The sequence below is a fragment of the Drosophila rhopaloa genome, unplaced genomic scaffold (genome assembly GCF_018152115.1).
Source record: "Drosophila rhopaloa isolate 14029-0021.01 unplaced genomic scaffold, ASM1815211v1 contig_115, whole genome shotgun sequence".
In the NCBI taxonomy this organism is placed as follows: Eukaryota; Metazoa; Arthropoda; class Insecta; order Diptera; family Drosophilidae; genus Drosophila; species Drosophila rhopaloa.
Window position 1 is genome coordinate 7,603,426 of NW_025334990.1, and position 20,694 is coordinate 7,624,119.

Consider the following 20,694-nt stretch of genomic DNA (forward strand, 5'->3'; position numbering starts at 1 on the left):
CTCTGCCGGGCATGTTAACCTTTAGCAAATGCCCAAAACCGTATCCACCCCCCACCGTTCCCACCTTCCCCACCGTCCCCACTCTGCCACGCAAAGAGTTCACTGTCCATTACATAAATATTTTATTTCAATAAAACGTGAGCAGTTTTTATGAATTTCATCGACATTTCATGCACTCTGGTGCACGAATTTTGCACTTTACTGTCGCTTAGTGGCATCGTTCGTGTTCGGTTAGTGTTATGCGAGCAGTTTGGCCCATCCGGCGCTTAAAGGGTTAAAGGCAGCTGCGAGTGTGTGTGTGCTGGCCATGGGGACTCGGTGTGTCCGCTGATGTATGAAACGTTTGATTGAATTGACAGCACACACTCTGCATCCCCCCCGGCAGCCCCCTTTGCCCCCGGGGCCGTGGGCCAATCGAGCGCGTATCGAAAGCGAACTCCACGCTCCACGGCCCTCAGCTCCTGGCCATAAAAAAGCAAGATGTCATAAATTCTCAACGCATTTCTGTTTGTTTTCCACGGCGTTTTCCCCCAGCTCGTTTCACGTTTTAAGCGTTGCGTGTGCATTTTGCGGCGGCCCTTGCTTTTTATGCACATTAAGTTAATTGGAAAACTCATAAGGCCCAATGAGCATCGCGGGCACCTTGCGGATTGAGCTAGTCACTGTTAACGGGGCCCCAAAACATTAATCTCCGTTTGCCACTAAGAAGGGGAAGTACCCCACTGATTACTGGACCGCCTCCCAGTGAGCAAACAAAACGGGGGAAAAATTGAAAAAATTTTAATCTCTGTCGCGAAGCGGAAACACGCAGCTCAGTGGTGTCGTTTTGGAATCGAAAAAATGCCTTTGGTCACAAATCTAGCCTATTTTCTACAAGGTATTGTTACATATAAATTATTATTTTGACATTTATTGCTATTAACAATATCTAGCTGGTCGAGTTGTAATGTTTCCAGAGTGTATTATTCTTTTCTTGATAGATATACAAATTTTAGTTAAACAAAGCTTAAGCTGGCTGTGATTAAACTAAATCAGAAATTGTTGCCTACTTTTCAGCTGCTCTTCTTAATACAGATGTTAGTTGTTCGATCAAACATGTTGCAAGCAACCATAACATACTGTATACTGTAGATTATTAAAAATCAGATCAGTAATAGATCGATCAAGAGAATATCACCTTATCTACTTTAAAAATGTAAGCCCCTTTATAGACTTTTTTGTCACAGTTTTAGTCGGATTTTCGCTTACTTTTTATCGGTTTTTTTCATTTCAATTTAGGTAATTGTGACAACACTGACGCTGACAGTCGCCTGTCGCCGCTTTTCTCTCGACTGCCCACCATTGATGTATAGCTTAGCGCAAGTTTGTGGCCAAGGGCGGCCAGGGGTTAAGGGCCAAGGACCAAGTAGGAAGCTCCAAGGACACGCCAGCGGGCGGCTAACAAGCCAACAGCACGAAACAAATTGAAATGAGGCGTACGGAACTGTCAGCTCGGGTCCGACCCCCAAAAAGTAAATTTAATAGCCAGGCATATTTAAATCGTAAAAAAGCGATAGCAAACGCAAGCGCGAAGCCAAACAAACTTTTTACAAATTAGCTCGAATTTATTTAAATTGTGTTGCCTACATTAAAGCAGGACAAAAAATGTGTGGCGGAAAAATATCACATTATGCGGTTGTATGCTCCAAAAATATGGGAAAACGTTAAAAAGAAAACCAAAGTTAAAATTTAATAATTTTTAAGAAAGAAAAACCTGCGCTTGAATTAGCTTGTAAAATGTATTAAAATGTTTGTGTGAACGGACATTGGTTTTTATATTGTTAAATGTATTTAACCCTTCGATAATAATCTGAATAAAAAAATTTATGTCTTTTATTTTTTTACCAAATGGTTTGTTGTGACATAATTTTTTAGTGCAAAATAAACTTCGTATGAATTAGTGTTTATATACATGTGTTAAAGGGGATATTTTTAAATTGAATAAATATTTTAGATGAATATACCCAGCTTGAATTTACTAAAAGTTAGTTTTTATACCTTGAAAAATGTATAATCTTTCTGTGAAAATCTAACCACATTTCAAAAGCCATATGTGTTTTTGCGATAATCTTTGCGGGGTTTCATTACAATTACGGTTGAAGGCTGGAATGCTGACTGAAAAAAATGGCATAAACCGAAGCCAAATATCATTCGCATCTGTTAAAAGCTCTTCTCGCAACACGGAAAATGTTTGCCAAAAGCTATGTCGCGTTTTATGCGTTTGCTTTTGTGGCACTTTGCACTCGCGGAAGCCGAAAGGCAGATGAGGCAGCATTTTTATGGTGCACCACCCACACGCACCACCCAACCACCCAACCACCAAGCCACCCAACCACCCACTGAATGCAGCAGTTTTTCGCACACTCGCGATAATTGCAGCCACAGCGGCAGAAGCGACACGAAAACGGTTGCAATGCAATTAGGAGCTGGGCGGAATTTATTTTTTGCTGATGTCTCGCGCTTCCGCTCGTCGAAATGTCGGCGGAAGGACCCGCGCATTATCCTTATTAGTTTCGTGCTCCATTGCGCCAACTTTTCGGGCATCCATTGACACTGTTTTGGTCATGGCCATTACGCTTATGATTATGGCGAATCGTTGTGACCGGCTGACGGCCAAGCAACATTTGCTGACCATTTCGGCCGAAATCTCATTTCAAATTCTATCTAATAATTAACATGGCCATAAAAAGCCACCACCCCCTGTTCATTCATTATGTAAACTGTCTCGGTGGCATTTAAACTTTCCACAACAGCAACAAAAAAAAAACAACACAACATGCCGGCAGAACAACAGCAAGCGGCTTTTATTTTTACTTTCAGGCCAAGAAAAACAAAAACAACCTGTCGCCAAGCGGAGGGAAACTCATTTAAGCCAAACAAACATTTGTAGTCTTAATTTTCGTGGCTCATCATAAACTTGGTTACATTTCCAGCCCCCAAAACGCCCCCAATTCCCAGACCCGCCCCCGTAATGGCCCTCACTTTGTTGATGATTTTCATTAAATTCTTACGCCTTTTCCGCACATTGTTGTTGCTGCTGCTCCCGCTGATGGTGATGCTGTACTTAAAGGATACACACGCACACACACACTCTGCGGAGGGAGTTTCATTTGCCGGCCTTAAAAATCCGACTCAACGTTCGCTCGTTCCTGCACAGAAAGAAATACCATGCAATTCTGTTATCAGCTTTGCAAATCATTTTATCAAAACGGGAGTTAGATACACTTTTACATGTTTTATTATTCATCATCTTAAGTATTGTATTTTCTTAAAATAATATCTGATTTAAACCATGCAAAAATAATACTTAAATTGAACAGTAAAAATACATAAGTATCTATTAATGTGATTTCTATCAGATCAAAATAAACTAAACTAAACTAAAACTAAACGTTCTTTAAACTATCGGCATGAATATTGCATTTTTATAAGGACTTGTCATTAATATTTAGACCATATTGTACTATTAACTAGATATCGATGAAATAAAAAACAACTATGTTAAATCCAACTACTCTAAATTCTACAAAAAAAACAATCACTTAAAAATCTTAAACCATTTTTTTAAGTTTAAAATATAATTAAATTGTTAAAATGAAATATATTTAATTCTAATGCTGTGATATTTTCTTCGAGTGTTTTCTACAGTTACTGTCTGCCTGCAGTTAACTTTGTGTTTTTATCGTTATTTGTGTTGAACACGCATACTTAACACCATCGCACGCACACCCACACACTCACACACACACACACATCCGCAGAGAGAGATAGAAGAAGCTTTCTCCAGGAGAACACCGTGCACAATATGGCTGAATTCTCATCAAAATTTTATGCTGAAATTAACAAATCTGTTTACAAATTTATTAAAACGTTGCTCGGCTCGCTCATTTGCGGGGTGGCCTTGGGGGTGGTTGTGGGCTGGAGTTGCCCCTTTATGCGCCCATTTTGTCGTCATCATCACTGCCAAAACCTCCCGCGGCGAAAAACCCTTTCACCAGATCATCGAATAGCTAATGTTGAGAGTGGCGCAGCAGCAGCAGTGTCGCCGTTGTTTGATCTGTTGACAGTTTGATGTGTCCGCCAATTTTTCCATAATGGAACCTATTGACCATTAGCAAACAAAGGCACGAAACGCCCACACATAACGGCAATTATTCAATATGCAAACAGGCAAACGGTAGCGATTAACATATTATAACTCATACAGAAGAGGCAAACAATCGCCACACAAACACCCGCCCACACACAAAAGGTGTTAGAATACAAATGGGTGTGTGTGGCTGTTGGTGTGGGTGTGGGTGTGGGTGTGCGTGAGTCAGCAGCGTTTTGCATAATTCCCGAAATTTCCATAAACACAAACGGCGAGAAATTCATAGTTCAAACAGTTACCGTGTCGCCGACTTGATTTGCATACGGACTCAAACTCAAACTCCTGTTCTCAGAGTGGGATTGGGATTTTGGATTTGGTTTTGCTTTCGGTTTTGGATATGGTTTTGAATTTGGATTTGCATCTCCGCATGAATTAGCTGCCCGATAAGAAGAGTGGGGCTAAACTGACTCATTCTGGCTTTCTGGGCTCTGTGGGAATGTAAACAAAGAAGAACTCATGGCGGGTCAAATAATAGGGAAAACCGAATGAGCGTATCGATGTTTAGATACCCGTACCATTTCCATTTTGGCACACGAGGCTTTGATCAAAAGTTCTTGATGCCAAATTTGCAGATTATTAGTCGCTAATTAAAGAACAATTTGCCAATTAAGGGGAGAAATTGTGTGGTAAACCAATTAACAAGATTTTATCGCAATTAACAAAAATTCATATAGAAAGGGGATAAAAGCAAGTATTAATTTTTTATACCCTTGCAGAGGGTATTATAATTTTGGTCAAAAGTGTGCAACGCAGTGAAGGAGACATCTCCGACCCTATAAAGTATATATATTCTTGATCAGGATCACCTCCTGAGTTGATATAGCCATGTCCGTCTGTCCGTCTGTCTGTCCGTCTGTCTGTCCGTCTGTCCGTCTGTCTGTTTCTACGCAAACTAGTCTCTCAGTTTTAAAGCTATCGAACTGACACTTTGCACACACCCTTCTTTCCTTTGCACGCAGTATATAAGTCGGAACGGACGGGATCGGCCGACTATATCCTATAGCTGCCATATAACTGATTGATCGGAAATGCCATAACTTTGGTGTTTGTAAAGTAAGGAAGCTGGGACTTCCTATGGGTTTTATATTTGGCCAATCAATCCGACCTACCAAATTTCATAAGGATCGGCCGACTATATCCTATAGCTGCCGTATAACTGAACGATTGGAAATGTCATAACTTTGGTGTTTGCAAAGCTAGGAAGCTGGGACTTCCTATGGGTTTTATATTTGACCAATCAATCCGACCTACCAAATTTCATAAGGATCGGCCGACTATATCCTATAGCTGCCATATAACTGAACGATTGGAAATGCCATAACTTTGGTGTTTTTAAAGTAAGAAAGTTGTGATTTTTTATGAGTATTAAGAATGCATCATATGAATAATTTTGGAGAATATAATTTACAGAGTATTCTGCAAGGGTATATCAACTTCGGCTTCGCCCGAAGTTAGCTTTCCTTTCTTGTTATACCCGTTACTCGTAGAGTAAAAGGGTATATTGTATTCGTGCAAAAGTATGTAACAGCTAGAAGGAAGCGTTTCCGACCCTATAAAGTATATATATTCTTGATCAGGGTCACTAGCCGAGTCGATATAGCCATGTCCGTCTGTCCGTCTATCCGTCTATCCGTCTATCCGTCTGTCCGTCTGTCTGTCCGTCTGTCTGTCTGTCTGTCTGTCTGTCTGTCTGTCTGTCTGTCCGTATGAACGCTGAGATCTCGGAAACTATAAAAGCTAGAAGATTGGCATTTTGCATGCAGATTCTAGGAGTTCCTACGCAGCGCAAGTTTGTTTCAAAAAGGTGCCACGCCCCCTTTAACGCCCACAATCGCTTATATACGATTTTAAAAATTTAAATATTTCGGAAAAGTAAAAATGCAGTTTTATTGTGTTTATCAATACCTATCGAAATGTAGAAGAAATTTTTCAAATCGGACCATTCGTTAAAAAGTTATGCGTGATCAAAGCTTCTATCTCCATCTCCCTCGCACTCCCTTTACCTGAGTAACGGGTATCTGATAGTCGGGGCACCCGACTATAGCGTTCTCTCTTGTTTTTAACTCAATTTGGTTTATATTAATCATAAATCATAATCGAAATCATGCACAACATAAGTGATTGAAACATTCATATTTATTTAGTTTATGATTGCTTAAAACCATGCATTAAATTAAGACTCCTGAAAATAATTAGATCTTGATTTTGTGTTGGTTTCGGATTTACTTGACTTAATTATAAATTAAATCAGATTTTTAATTGCATTTGCTTTTGGGCAGTTTTGTTTGAGCAATTATTTAGCTTTAATGCTTAATTAATATTGTATCAGTTATGGTAAATACTGCAATATGGTAAATAGCAAAACTATTACTGTTTAATTTTAAAATGTGCATATATTCATATTAAATGTCTTTTAATAATACTTAAAAACCCAAGCTCGACGATTTGAATGAGCAATAAATCAGAATTAAATCAAAGTTATAGAGCAATTAAATGCAAGTGTTCCAAATGTATTCGTTTTTATTTATTGACAGTCTATCTTGAACATTTTGAAAAGGCAGGTTAATTTGTTTATGTTATGTATTAGGGGCATTTTGATTTTCATAGTCAATTTGAAAGTTTAATATATTATTATAGATGCTAAATCTAAAAGTTCCATAAATGTGAAAGTATTTTTGTGGAGATTGTCTTGCTATTATTCTGATATACTTCGATATTAACTCCCACAGAAAACATTTATCAAGGACTGCATAAAAAAATTAAATCTTCACATTGTCCATTCAAGTAAACTGTTTTGCATTCGAGAACCTTTGGCCAAATCCCTACCATAGCCGTTCAATTTGAATGGGAAGTCTTTAAGCCAAGCGGCTTAAGCATTTAATCAGTTAATTGTTGGCGACGGCGATACGCATGGGTGTGATTTTTTAATTAACAGCGCCATTTACACAGTATTACCATTCCAGGACGGCCCCGCACACACACACACACACACACATATACGCCCAGACACGCACACATGCGAAAGTTGGAATGCCGGAGAAACAAGAGCAAAAGTACAAAAATTGCCGTTATCACGCCACAATAACCTCAAAATTTATTCACTTTATTGATAATGCAATAAATCGCAGCCGAGTGGCCAGTGCAAGTGTGTGGGTGCATGAATGAGTGTACTCGTATGGGTGTGTGCATCTGGATCTGCATCTGGGTGTTCATGTGTGTGCGTGTGTGTGTGTGTTGGGGCCTCTCTGTGAACTGGCAATTTTTTCGTAGCATATTTTCGGGCTGGCGCATATTTTTCATGTTTGCATATTTCATTTCAATTTTATTTCTTGCTGCACCCTCACACACACGTACGCGTGTGTATTTACAGCCAGTGTAAAATATGCCATGAAAATCAACAAAAATTCGCACACAGAGCACACGTGAGTTGTTCCCTGCCGTCTCTTTCTGCGCCCAATATCCTCCTCTCTTTTCCGTACTCTGCATTGCAATTGTATCTCGATTCGACTGTTTTTGTCTTTAGAAATGTTATGGGAACAGGACATTTCGGTGGGCGGCGCTCGATAAAGGACCACCCGCCACAAAGGACAGCTTCAATATTTACGTTTCATTTCATGAGCCTCCATATTGGCGGCAATGTGTTGATAAGACAACAACAGCTCCACGAGAAAGAGAGGGGTAGAGTGGCGGGGAAAGAGACAGCCTGCACGGTAAAAATATCATCAAAATGGGTCATCAATTCTTGACGTTTTTATAACAGAAAGAATGTTGTAAATATTTCTACTACATTTGTTTTTAATTGTTAGAGATTTCAAATTGCTAGATGGGCAGTCCAAAAATGTGCATTGAAATATTTAAAGGCAATATTTTTTCTTCTAACTCTATTTCATTGAACTGTTGATGGAATCCAATTTGAATTGATTTTGTATTTGCAAATGCTGTTTTAGACAATTTGGATGCTGTTTTAGACAATTTGGAAAGTAATTTCAAATCACTAGAATGTAATATCAAATACCAAAGGCTCATTTCCTGTATGGAATATAAAATAACTTACATTATATGGCTATTACTTTTTATTAAACGATTTTTGTTCATACAGTCCATCTCTCATTATAAGCTATAGAGGGTACAATAAAAGCTAAACAAAAATAGTAGAAATGACAGTATACTCAACTTTATTCATTTTGTGACGAATGGAATTAGAGCAATGCAAATTACAATTTACATATATTTATACCCGTTACTCGTAGAGTAAAAGGGTATATTGTATTCGTGCAAAAGTATGTAACAGCTAGAAGGAAGCGTTTCCGACCCTATAAAGTATATATATTTTTGATCAGGGTCACTAGCCGAGTCGATATAGCCATGTCCGTCTGTCCGTCTGTCCGTCTGTCTGTCCGTCTGTCCGTCTGTCTGTCCGTCTGTCTGTCCGTATGAACGCTGAGATCTCGGAAACTATAAAAGCTAGAAGATTGGCATTTTGCATGCAGATTCTAGGAGTTCCTACGCAGCGCAAGTTTGTTTCAAAAAGGTGCCACGCCCCCTTTAACGCCCACAATCGCTTGTATACGATTTTAAAAATTTAAATATTTCGGAAAAGTAAAAATGCAGTTTTATTGTGTTTATCAATACCTATCGAAATGTAGAAGAAATTTTTTAAATCGAACCATTCGTTAAAAAGTTATGCGTGATCAAAGTTTCTATCTCCATCTCCCTCGCACTCCCTTTACCTGAGTAACGGGTATCTGATAGTCGGGGCACCCGACTATAGCGTTCTCTCTTGTTTTTATTTCAGTTGTGAGCTACCAAAGAAGAAGTATCTTAAACCACCTTTTAGAACATAGTACTTTAGCTTTCATTATAAAAAAAATAAGGTTGACCTTTTCAAAGCCAACATACGGACTTATTTTTACCCTACTAAGACTCGCATTTTCTCTCAGTGCACCTTACATGGTCCGTTACAATTTCCATTTGCACTTTCGCGAGCCAAAAACTGCAGCTCTCTGTAAACCACTTTGGTATGCATTTTCACACCCCTGTTGACCATGACAAATTGGCTTGCATTCGTGTGTCCGAGTTTTCCCTTTTTGCTTATTAGCCATCAATGCGAATTGGCTTTAAGCGCTTTAAGCCCGAATCGAGGCGGCATCTTATCTTGGTCAACTGGTCGTCCCAGCTGCACGCTATTCGCACTTCCGGTTACACTCCATTTAGGGCACCATATTGCCGGGTGTTGGTGTTGGCACTTTTGCGCATATTTTGCAAAATCATTACTTAAACACACAGACACGCCGTGCGAAAGAGAGAGAACGAGGGACTGGCCAGTCCAGTGGAACGCTATCCCTTTCCTTCTGTTTTGTTTTTCCTGGTTTTTCCTCGCTCGCTCCTTCGCCTCGGCCTTCTCCTTTCGCCTCGCTTGCTTTTGGGGGGTTTTAAAATGCATTTTCGTTATTTTCACTGCAGCTGCGACGCGTTGCCAGTTGCTGGCTGTCGTCGATCTTTTGCCACTCACAGCATTTAGCCTTAGCCACCCTGGGAGCCGCTGGCCAACCTCTTTCTACCAACCACCCACAACCCACCACCTGCAGTTTAGTTTGGCGTTAATTTATGAGCAACATTTAGCAGTTTGTACCTGGGAAAGCCGCTGCAAGCCATTCCAGGGGAACTTTGCTTTATGGCTTGTTGTTTGCCACCCACAAAAAAAATGTTACGGGTACAAATTAATAAATGCACAACGAAGCTTGGATGCCCTGGGAAGTTTTGTTAAGGAGATTGTACATTCATAATATTAAATTACTTTCCTGACAAGCTTGGTTAATTTAATGTTATATATTTATGGCCAATGTTAAAAAAATTATATAAATCTTTAAGTCAAAATATTCTAAGACACAGATTACAATTAACAAAAAACAATTTACAATTAAACGTTGAAGTTGGCATTAAAATTAAACAGTCTGTGAGTCTTTGGCAATTTTATTTCCATTATTTTAATAATCATTGATCATTGTTAGGTTATCATACAATTTGGTTGTTATTAAGTACAAGTATATAAACAAGTTCTTAAGTTTTGGCACCCATTTTTCAAGTGGCTTACTCATAAATACACATATAGCTTGATTTTCTCTTGAATACCTACGTATTTATTTATTTATTTATTACTCCCGCTCTTTCCGGGTAACCATTTGGTATGAGAAACTCTGGGCTTGTTAGGGAACTTCTCACCTGGACCCCACTTAATAGGGCTACCCACAGCAGGTGCGAGGACGCTAATCCAGCCATAAAGAGACTCCCCCGAACCAATCACCAATATTGACCGTTGGGATTGGGCATGTGCCTGATTGGCTTATTTTACAATTTACACCGCGCTGGATTGGAGTGGGTGGGCGAGAGTGATTCTCGGAGCCGGCGCTGCCAAATGAGCCATGATCGCTGGAAGAATGCGCTGGCCGTCAATTAGCGGGCTTCCAAATCTAGCACCTTGTCGAAGTGAAAGGCCGCAGGGAAAAGAGGGGACGGTGCTGTGGGTTTCCGACTCGATTCGCTTCCCAGCTCTCAAAGCTGCCAATGGCGCATTTTATACATTTCTATTTGCTTGCCACTGTTCTCTCTTACGGCATTATAGCTATTTAAGGGGTATTGGCACCCCATCGGGCCTCGGAGCTCTTGACTTTAATCACACTAATTACGCAACTAAAAGGATAATCGTGTCGCTGACCGCACAAGCTCCTTAATGCGTTTGTCCAACTTTTTGCGAGTGCGTTTGATTGTGTGTGTTTTAGTTACCCCACCCCCAAAATTCTCATAATCCCCTTGATTTGACAAGCTCATTAACTGAATACCAAAACACAGGCTTAAATACATTCGAGTTTATTAAATCTTAGGCAAGAAACTATCCAAACTTATTAGAGAATATAAGAGCGTTTAAAGGAGCGAGTTCCTCAGGCGGTAGGTCATACTGAAGCCCGTCTCCACGTCCGGATTCAAGGTGAGCTCATCGCTGGAGAAGTGCATTAAATAGGGCGGCGAGGCTGCAATATGGAAGCCACACATCAAGTGGTTTTCAACGGGAAATTCCATCCCCCCACTCCCACTCCCACTCCCAATTCCAATTGTAACCACTCACCATAGACCAGCAGGTTGTTGTTGGTGCCGCAGTAGTAGGTGGGCTGGTAGGCCATGTTCTTGGCCAGAATGCCCTGCGGTATCATCAAATAGTCCTCCTGCCTTCCAGCTGTGTGGACAGTGGCGTGGCAGAACTCGTCGTACCCCTCCCCCGTCTCCGACTGCACCGACATCGAGAACTTGCTGAAGGAGTACCTGTTAAGTGGATGGTTGGCTTTTCATTAATACACATAGCACATTAAGGGTTAATTTTACAATTCAATCTCAACTTAATCACCGATTGGTCTGAGTATGTCAAAATATGATCACAGAAAGGTGGTTCCCATTTCAGCAAAAATTTAAAAAAATAATAGCAGTCGCAAGAACAAGGAATTTTAGAACTTACAAAACTCATTTCAATAAGTTTATACTTAATCCAAAACTGGCAATTGAAATTGAATTCAATTACTTTAAAAGATTAGTTTATTTAAATTTGCCAAGCATTCAAAATGAAAGTTTGCAGACTAATAGAAAACTTTATCCTTTCGAAATATTTGTAATGTCAGCACTTCAGGGACCTGCTTAGAAAAACTTTCTAATACACAATTTGAAATAGTTAAAATAAAATATTTTTAGCACAGGGTCTATATACGTTTATAGTGAAGACTATACTTATTAATATCTCTTTGAGTAAGAAATACAGAAAAAATAAACTTCCACTTAAAATCATTTTTTAAAACTTTATAGAAATAGCGAACTTTGAAGTATGTTTAAGCTGGTGATCCTTAAAGTTGCTAATTTACAACATTTATCACTCTAACAAGTAAGCACTCGACTTTATAAGCCAATTTTCTCCATTGACAACACTAAAGAATAAACAGCTCTGTAATTTTCCAAACATAAGGTTTTTATGGATTCGGTTAAAGCTAAAAATACTTTACTCACTCAATCATGCTGGCGCTGCCCGCAGACTTGATGCAGATGTTGTAGCTCAGATCGGGCATATAGTTGCTGGTGCCTGAAGACTGGAAGTTGAAGCTGCGAATGGTGCCAGTTAGATCGGTGTAGTACTGCTGGCAGCCCGACGGAGCCAGTAGCTCGTAGTCGGCGTGATGGGAGGCGAAGATGTCGCGCAGATCCTGCAGGGAATTGGTGGAGCTTCCTAGAGCGGCAGAAGTGCTGGAACGCCGTTTGGTGTTCATCGGTGGCCCCTCCAGCTGGGTTACAATTAGCCTCCAAACGGGCGCAGTTCCCCTGGTGGTCACCGCAAACGTGAGGGTCACCTGATCCACACCCGCAGCCGCATTGAAGGGCAAGTACAGGTGCTGGCCATCGTTCACGCCACACAACTTGAAGCCACCCGCCTCGAAATAGTCCTGGCACTCCAGGACTCCGTCCGTTTCCGTGGGCTGTTGCATCACGAACTGCTCGAAGTCGATGCGCAACTGCTGCACATTGCTGCTGAAAGCCTCGATGGTGTAGGTATTCAAATCGCTGGACAAAGTGCCAGGATTCCTGATAATCGTTCTCTTCTGGCGCGTAGAGGAGCCCACTTGAATGTTAGCTAGAGAAGTGGTAAAATGATTAGTTTATTAACAGATCAAACTTATTTGTTTATTAATAGGGGAATAATAAGTTCTTCCAGCTAAGAATTAAATTTTTTGTATACATTTAGTTTCGTTTTAACGCCTTTATGGTAAACTTAAAATAGCTTTTAAATATTAAACGGAATTGATGAATTGGTTCACAAATTTTGCACAACTTTAAATAAATATTTTTTTCACTAAGCGCTAAAATGTACCTTTAAAATTAAATATAATTTTATATTCGAACAATGTTCTTAAAAAATTAATTAATCCTTTTTCGATTTTCTCTTTTCATGTAAAACCATATTTTATTGGTATTCTTCACTTTTATTACATGAAATAAAAGAATTTCAATTTAATCAAACGAATAATTTAAGCATTAATTTTTTTAGCTAAAGACCTTAACTCATTGAAGGACATAGTTATGAAACGGAAAATAACCGAACTTATTTTGGGAAGAGTAATTATTGACCCACTTTTCCTTTTTATCACTTTCTTTGACTCACTTTCACAGCAGACGCCGTAGGTGCCACAATATCCATTGACGGTGCCCGATTGCCGCATGCACTTGAAGCGGGTGAGGCAGGTGCCGGTGGTGCCGCTGTTGGTGAGGCAGCTGTCCGCCAGGACACTCCTCCTTCTGCCTTGGCGCCAAAGGCCAGGCTCCTGACCAACAACTCCACTTGTGTCATTCAGCATTTGCGCCTGCGCAAAGGCCAGAAATGCCAGGAACAGCAGCGTATATCCAATCATAATCCTCGGTTTTAGTCAGCTTCTTCACTCTTCTTCACCCACGCACTTTCACATCGACTGTGTGGATCTTTTGGGGGTCGCACCGCTTTTATAGCACTTCTTGGGCCGAAGAATCCGAAAGATACATCGGCGCTGGCAGCGATGCGGTGATGAGATTTTCGTGTTAGAAGCAATAGTGTGTCAATATTTGGTAGAAGCTCAGTTGGTTCGTCACTTACCGGAATGAATATTCAAGCCGAGCTAGTTGCGCCTATTAACTTGTTTGCCCAACGCCGCTCGATCAAGTCATTGAACCTCGACGAAGTGTCCATTACTCTGATCTTAGATCCGACAAAACTGGGTTATGTTTGCTCAAATTTTGGGTGTCGCGAAGCATGCTGGCTGGCTATCTCATTATCATCGCCATAAATGAAGATGACGATCGATAGTAGCGATGATGATGATGATGTCAAAAAGTGAAAAGAGGCAACAAACACTGGGTGGGTGTGTGAAAATGACAAGACCCCAATTAGAATCGAATTGCACAACACGGGTTGGGCAACCAACCACTTCGATAAATGCAGCCCCAGCGAGGAGTTCTTTCTTTAAAGTGAATGTGGTTTAAAAAAGCACAATGTCATTCAACTGATTTCGGTCAAGATAGTCGCATTCTTACTGATAAAAGAGCTGTCAAAAGCCTGCACATCACACTTATCGCTAATCGCAGGGGTTTGTTAGGACTAATTTAGAATTAGACTTGTTTTGATTTTGAATTCTTGCAGGAGACTTTGGTCGCGATAAAAAATAAAGAATTATGTTAGGCTATAAATAAATTTAATAGAATGTCCATAAAAGGCAAAATTAGTTTATTAAAGCGACATTTGTATATTGAAAAATTGCAAGAATTAATTCAATATAAACTATATGACACCTTATTAAATACCTTTTTTACTTGGGTTATATAGTATTTCGTACAAATAGGTACTCGTTATATTCAGTTAGTATAATAGTTTAACTTTAAGGCTAGCATTTATTTTATTGTTAAACATAATAAAATAAATTGTGAAAAAAATGTTTTAAATAAATGAGTAATTTCCTCAGACATTTTATTAAAAAGCAATTAAATGTTATATATTATTAAATATAGTAATCCTTTTTTTGTTTTAATTATTTGCCTTTATGGTTGTAATAAGAAATTTAATCTATCATTAGACATTTTGTATGCTAGAATTTGCCTCTAAAATCTAAAAAAAAAATTTCGTATAAAAAAAAACCCATTTAGATCACAAAAACCTTACAAATTTGGTAACTTTTTCCCACAGATAGAGCAGTTAGAATGCCTACCCCCTAGTTAAGTTTTCAAATGTTTGCGATTCTGTCATTAGACTGCAGGTGCCCCCTTGGGCCAAACAGAGCGATAAAACCAATCGATCATGATAGCTAACACCCGGACAATTGGACGCGAATTGAGGGAAAAATCAGATAGCCGTCGGCCATAAAAAGCCAACGGCCCACTGTTTTGTAGACTCAGAACGATGAGGAACTACATAGCAAGCAGCCTGCTCCTTTTGGTGGCCTTTTCGGCCATTGAAGCCGCCTCGGTGGCCAAGCCCGTTTGTGGAGGCACTAGCTCCTCGAAGAACATCAACCTGGTGAATCCGACGAATCCCCCGCGGCAGTGCGAATACCATGTGACCCAGTACAGCAAGTACGTCTGCCAGTTGCGCATTGAGTGGGCCATGACCTTGGCCCAACCCACGTTGGAATCCGAAGGATCGGGCCTGACCTATGCCGAGTGCACCAAGGATTATTTCGAGGTCGGTGGACTGAAACTGTGCGGCACTGAAGTGTGGCAGCACATCTATGTGCCGTTGAATGCCACTGGTGGCGAGTCCGTTGTGGATCTGGTCTTTTCCCTGGCCGATCGTGCCGGTGCCTCTGGATTGCCCACTGCCTCCTGGGACGTGACCATCACCCAGCTGGAGTGCCCTGCCGGAGCCTCTGTGCGCTCACTGGACTTGGTTGAGGAGGAGTCCACCATCGAGGGTCGTGCCAGCACCATCAAGGATGGCTTCTTTGTGGCCCCGCCCGGCTGTCTTCAATACTTCCCCCAGACCAAGGGTTCGGTCAAGTCCTTCAACTACAACAACGGCAATGGTATCTATCCATCCCGCATGAACTACGCCATCTGCTTCCGTCGCACTACTGAAACTAAGGCGCTCACGTAAGTAGATGACTTTGTTCTTTATCCGATAAGTACTATTTCATAATCTATCATATTCTACACAGCATTCGCGCCTATGACTTCAACGTTGGCGACGTGGTTTCGGCCAGTACTTTGACGACCGATGAGAATTGCTACAGCAGCGATAGCACCAACGATCTGGATGCCGATTTCCTGATGGTGCCTCAGGCAACCTTCGAGGAAAGCCACAAGCACGCCACCTACTTCTGTGGCTCCATCAAGAAGGATGTGGTCATATCGAGTAAGTTTGACACAGCTTTTCTGGGTGGTAAAGCTCAGTTAACACTGACCAACAAATTTCTAGAAATTTAAGGGAAAAGTTTATATGTCTATATTGAATTCCATTTATTTATATAACTAGCCATTACCAAATTTTAACTTTGGTTAACTTTCCGTTGATGAAGTTTGCTATATACATACCATATTTCCAATATGATATATATTTTTGAAAGACCATGCATGTTCTTTTTTTTTAAAAAAAAGAAAAGCTTAATAACTTTGTCGAAAGCTAAACAGTTTTCCACAAAGAATTTACACTTATAATAATCAGTCTTCTTTCTAAACACAACAACTCGAAAACATTATATTTTGATATGTATTTATTTTTGTTTAATTTATACCATTTGGAAATGTTACTTTCAAATTGTATTATTTTCTTAACTTAACAAGAAAGTATAAAAACCTAACCTAGTTTTAGTTCTCTATATACTTTTAACTTTCTAACTTTAAAATCATTCTCTTATTCAGGCAACAATCCCGGTCCTTTGATGGTTCTTTTCAACAGCGACGACATCTACAGGCAGAATGAGGCTGGTTTTGCTTTCACCTACGTTGTGTCCTAAGCTGTTAAAAATTCTTTGATAATGTAAACTAAACAAAGAAATTGGCATTAAAATGAGCTTTAAAAGAAAGATTTGCGGAATGTTTGCCCAAGCATTAGCGGCTAGCAATCAAAGAGATCCGCTCGGGGAACTGATTTGGCACACACAATCGTATGGGACTTTTCGGCTTTCATTTTCTATTCCCAGCACTTGCCCTATCAATTACAGATAGTTGTGGACTTATCAGAACAGCGGTGGTGTCAACATTTGTCTGTGACAATTACCAGACAAGCGATATATTATCTCAAGAGGCCAGGCTATCTGGATGAACAAACAGTGTGTGGGACAATCTATCAAGTGGTTCACATATTTATCAGATTCCAATCTTGGCTAAACTTTATCTAAACGCCTGCAAGTTTTTGCAGGTGAATCGACACCACTTCAAAGCCATCTATCATGTTAAAAATTGTTAGCATTTCAAACTTCTAGAATTTGTGAACGTAATTTGAAAATGTATATAGTATATATTTTATAAAATATAGTTATTTATTATACATAAATTGAGACATGTTATCAATAAAATTTATGGAAGAATATCTATAAATAGTAAATAATAAGATCTAATGGTTTTCAATATAAAGCTAAGAACCAAGTCCTTAAAGCTTTCAATTTAACATCCTGATAGCTTTGACGAACTTTCTAAAAGCTCTTTGAGACTTTTCAGGCTTTAAAAGGATTGAATAATAAGGAAAGTATTTCAGATAAGCAAAGACAGAACCCAAACTTAGTATCTTTAATAATATATTGGGATGCTTTTCATAAACTTTTATAACTTTAGACTATCAACAAGTGTTTACAAAAAGTTGACTCTGAAGCCGATCCCCCTTTTTTTTGAAAATATTTACCACTGATAGTCTAAATTAGGATTAGAATTCGGCTGATGTTAATAGCGATTATTAACCACAGTTTTATGAGCGGCGCCAATTTATGATTATCATGGGCGGCACAGTTCAATAAGCCTCGTTTGAATTTGAAATAATGGAAGCATTTCTGCTTATCAGCCTCTTCAAAGGCAGCGCAACAAGTTGCGAGCAACAAAAAGTGCCCGGTGCCCAATCTGGCGGTGGAAAGCTCTTATAAAGCTCGGAAAACCTCTTTCTTGGGCACCACTGCACTATGGTCAGAAAGTCGCTGAAATTAAAGACTGTTTCGGAAAACCTCTAACAACTTATTTAATTTGGAATCTGAACAAGTAATGTTTCAGGTTTTATAGTTATGTCTTAGTAAAAAGAACGTTTCAACATATGTCTGAATAAAAAATAGTATTGAACACAATTAAGTTAAAAGAGCGATCCAATATAATATAGGTCTTAGTTGAAAAATTATTTTATTTATAAGATTTATGGATGAAAAAATTATTTTTACGGCACAACTGTGTGAAATGGCAAAACTATACTTGATGAAAACTAGTTATTTTTTCGGAAATGCAAATTTGGACTATTTACCCACAGTGCAGTGATAAGAAGCCGAGTTAACTCGAGCAAGTCGCAATGTTGCTGATGGGTCGTCACGGCAGCAACAGCAACATGACCGCCGGCAACATTGTTGCAGCAGCCACGCCGGCTGCGAGCTGTGTGGCATGCGGATTTCAGTTGTCGTCCAACTGCCGCGTATTCGGAACGCTCCTCGCGCATCCGAGCCGGTTCCAAAACAAAAGAAAAACGATTTTCCAAGCCATTTTCGAAACGTGTGCGCGAATCGCTCATTAAACCCAAATGGGTGTACAATAAAAAGTTTTAGCCCCAGCCATTGAAAAGTGTGTGCTCTACTTATTCTTTTATTATTTTGTCGAAGCCATTGTCATCGGTTTCCGCGTGGGGGAGTCAAGCGGAGTGGAGTGCCCGAGTGTGTCGCTTAAAGGCCAATTCAAGTGGCTGGCATTTAATCAAGTCAAGTCCCAGTCTCCGACGCCGCCGGTGTCACAAAAGAGAGCCGGAGTCCTTGGCATATCTTGGCTTTCCCCAGCCGTCGCACCCCGCGCACATTCACCAAATTCCCAGTGAAAACATAGCCATAAATTAACAACTAATTCAATTAACTGCCGACAACGTCAACGAGCACCGCTTGGCTGCAGCGGAATCCTGGGCTGGGACCAAAGCCAGGAAAAGTCGGGAGCCGAGCACTGCATCGCCGCAGGATATGCGGCGGGCTGCCTAGGAGGAATTCCTTGTGCGAGCCTCCTCCTTCACGGTAAGCCCCCTCACAATGGGCAAATATTTCAAAACGCACACATGCCGTCGCCACTGGGAGCCGGAAATTGTGAGGCCTGCGTTTTGGCATACACTTTCAGGGGTTTTTATCTCTTTACATTTACCATACATTGTGTACCAAACCATTGGACAATTTTATAATATAAACTACAGAAGCTGAATACTTTTGGGCACCGCTCCTCAAAAAATCTAAAACGTCTAAATATCTTTACCCAACAATTAAGCCATTTGGGCAGTATTGTTACTTTCTAAGAGGCTAAATTAAAAGTTAAAACAGGATTTTTAAATTTGCGATAAAACTAAATGCATTAGTTTTGGTTACCTTTTATGAAGAAGACGCAATTTATACAGTCTAAATATGAAATTAATACTACTTATCGGTATTATTTGAAAGTGAAATTGATCATTTACCTGCAAGAAAAATGAATTTAAGTAGACCTAATAAATTCACCAATTTCGGAAATAAAACCAAAAAAAAAATGATGAAATTATTTTCAAGTGAACTCAAATGACCAAATGTATTGAAGAAATTTTTTAAAAGCCGACCATTTTTCATTTATTTTGTTGGTTTTCAAAGAAATAGTTTTTCTGCATTGTCAAGAAAACAAACCGAGAATAATATGTGAAAGTGAAAATCAGAACTGTGCATTTGACTCTTTTGTTATACTTATGTATTGAGAACTTGGCCTACGGAATGATTGAAATATTTAAGATAAGCTCCCAATGGATGGCCATTATGCAAATGCCTGATTGGGGAAATAGCGCTCAAAGGATTTTGTTTGGGACCATCTATTCAAATTGTGAATTGGCTTTTGTTTGGCCGTCGAATCTCGGGTAGCAGCTGCATAAATCAATGGAGCAGCATTTCTCTTCATTCGTTTGATTTTTGATTTCCAGCTTCATGCTGACGCACGTTGTAAAGCCATAAATCTTGCGATCTGGCCGAAATGTCTTTAATTGTTGAGCGTACGGTTGGAAATCGGCAATCGGCAATCTGCAATCGACGATGATTTCACAGCACGACGCGACACTATCATTATTGTGCGATGATCATGATATATCTGCCGTCATTTGTCACTGTTACAAGTTGAGCCTGGCGGCCCAAAGCAAACAATTTGCCACCGGCTAAATTCGCTATTTGCTGTTAGCCATTTGCCATTAGCCATTTACGTGGCGCCCGGACTGCAGCGTAGATGTCATAGATACTGGGCCAAGATACATGGGCTTATATACGATAGAACCGCGGTGGCGTGGGTTTGCATTAGTCTCTACTCTAAACAATAAATTCTGAGGAAAACGTTATCTCTTAGCCGGGAATATTGCAGCGAATATTTTGGACCAGAAAATGCATTTAGAAATGTATATTACTCTTTATTTGGTTTTTGTTTTTTGTTTTTTCGTTAGTTTGTTTATGTCCACGTGAACGGAATGCAGTGGCTAATGAGTAAATATTGTCAGAGATAATATACGATTGCAAAGTAGTCTGCTGCGAGCTTCCAGTGAATGGATGACTCTCAAGAGATATAAATCACTGCTCTTGAGCAAGTTATTCAGGAAGTATATTTTCTACTGGAGCAAATAGAAAACAGATAAGGCAAGTAGTAATGACTCTTAATTACTCTAAATGATATTTAGATACCACAAACAATGCATTTGCTACTACAAAAGTTGCAAGCACATCATAAAAACAAAAAATTAAAGCAATTAAAAACGCATTTATTACTATAACAAATGTATAAAAAATATAATC

General features: G+C 39.7%; 3 protein-coding genes across 5 annotated transcripts in view; 2 read left to right on the forward strand and 1 right to left on the reverse strand.

Moving 5' to 3' along the window:
* Window positions 1–11,060: 11,060 nt before the first annotated feature.
* On the reverse strand, window positions 11,061–13,676 carry LOC108048692. The gene is made up of 4 exons (XM_017129513.1): window positions 13,383–13,676; window positions 12,236–12,854; window positions 11,313–11,506; window positions 11,061–11,217 (listed from the first exon to the last, which is right to left on the reverse strand). Exons 1-4 carry the CDS (start codon window positions 13,627–13,629, stop codon window positions 11,111–11,113), a joined length of 1,167 nt encoding a protein of 388 aa, XP_016985002.1. The 5' UTR covers window positions 13,630–13,676; the 3' UTR covers window positions 11,061–11,110.
* Window positions 13,677–15,143: 1,467 nt separating this feature from the next.
* On the forward strand, window positions 15,144–16,764 carry LOC108048691. Its single transcript, XM_017129512.1, has 3 exons — window positions 15,144–15,832; window positions 15,898–16,094; window positions 16,601–16,764. Exons 1-3 carry the CDS (start codon window positions 15,144–15,146, stop codon window positions 16,693–16,695), a joined length of 981 nt encoding a protein of 326 aa, XP_016985001.1. The 3' UTR covers window positions 16,696–16,764.
* Window positions 16,765–18,345: 1,581 nt separating this feature from the next.
* Window positions 18,346–20,694, forward strand: part of LOC108051338 (calcitonin gene-related peptide type 1 receptor) — a 32,093-nt gene continuing 29,744 nt past the window's right edge. For all 3 annotated transcript variants that reach the window (XM_044461866.1, XM_044461867.1, XM_044461865.1), the window contains exon 1: window positions 18,346–18,924. The gene's annotated coding sequence lies outside the window, so the exon portion shown is untranslated. The remainder of the gene's footprint in view (window positions 18,925–20,694) is intronic.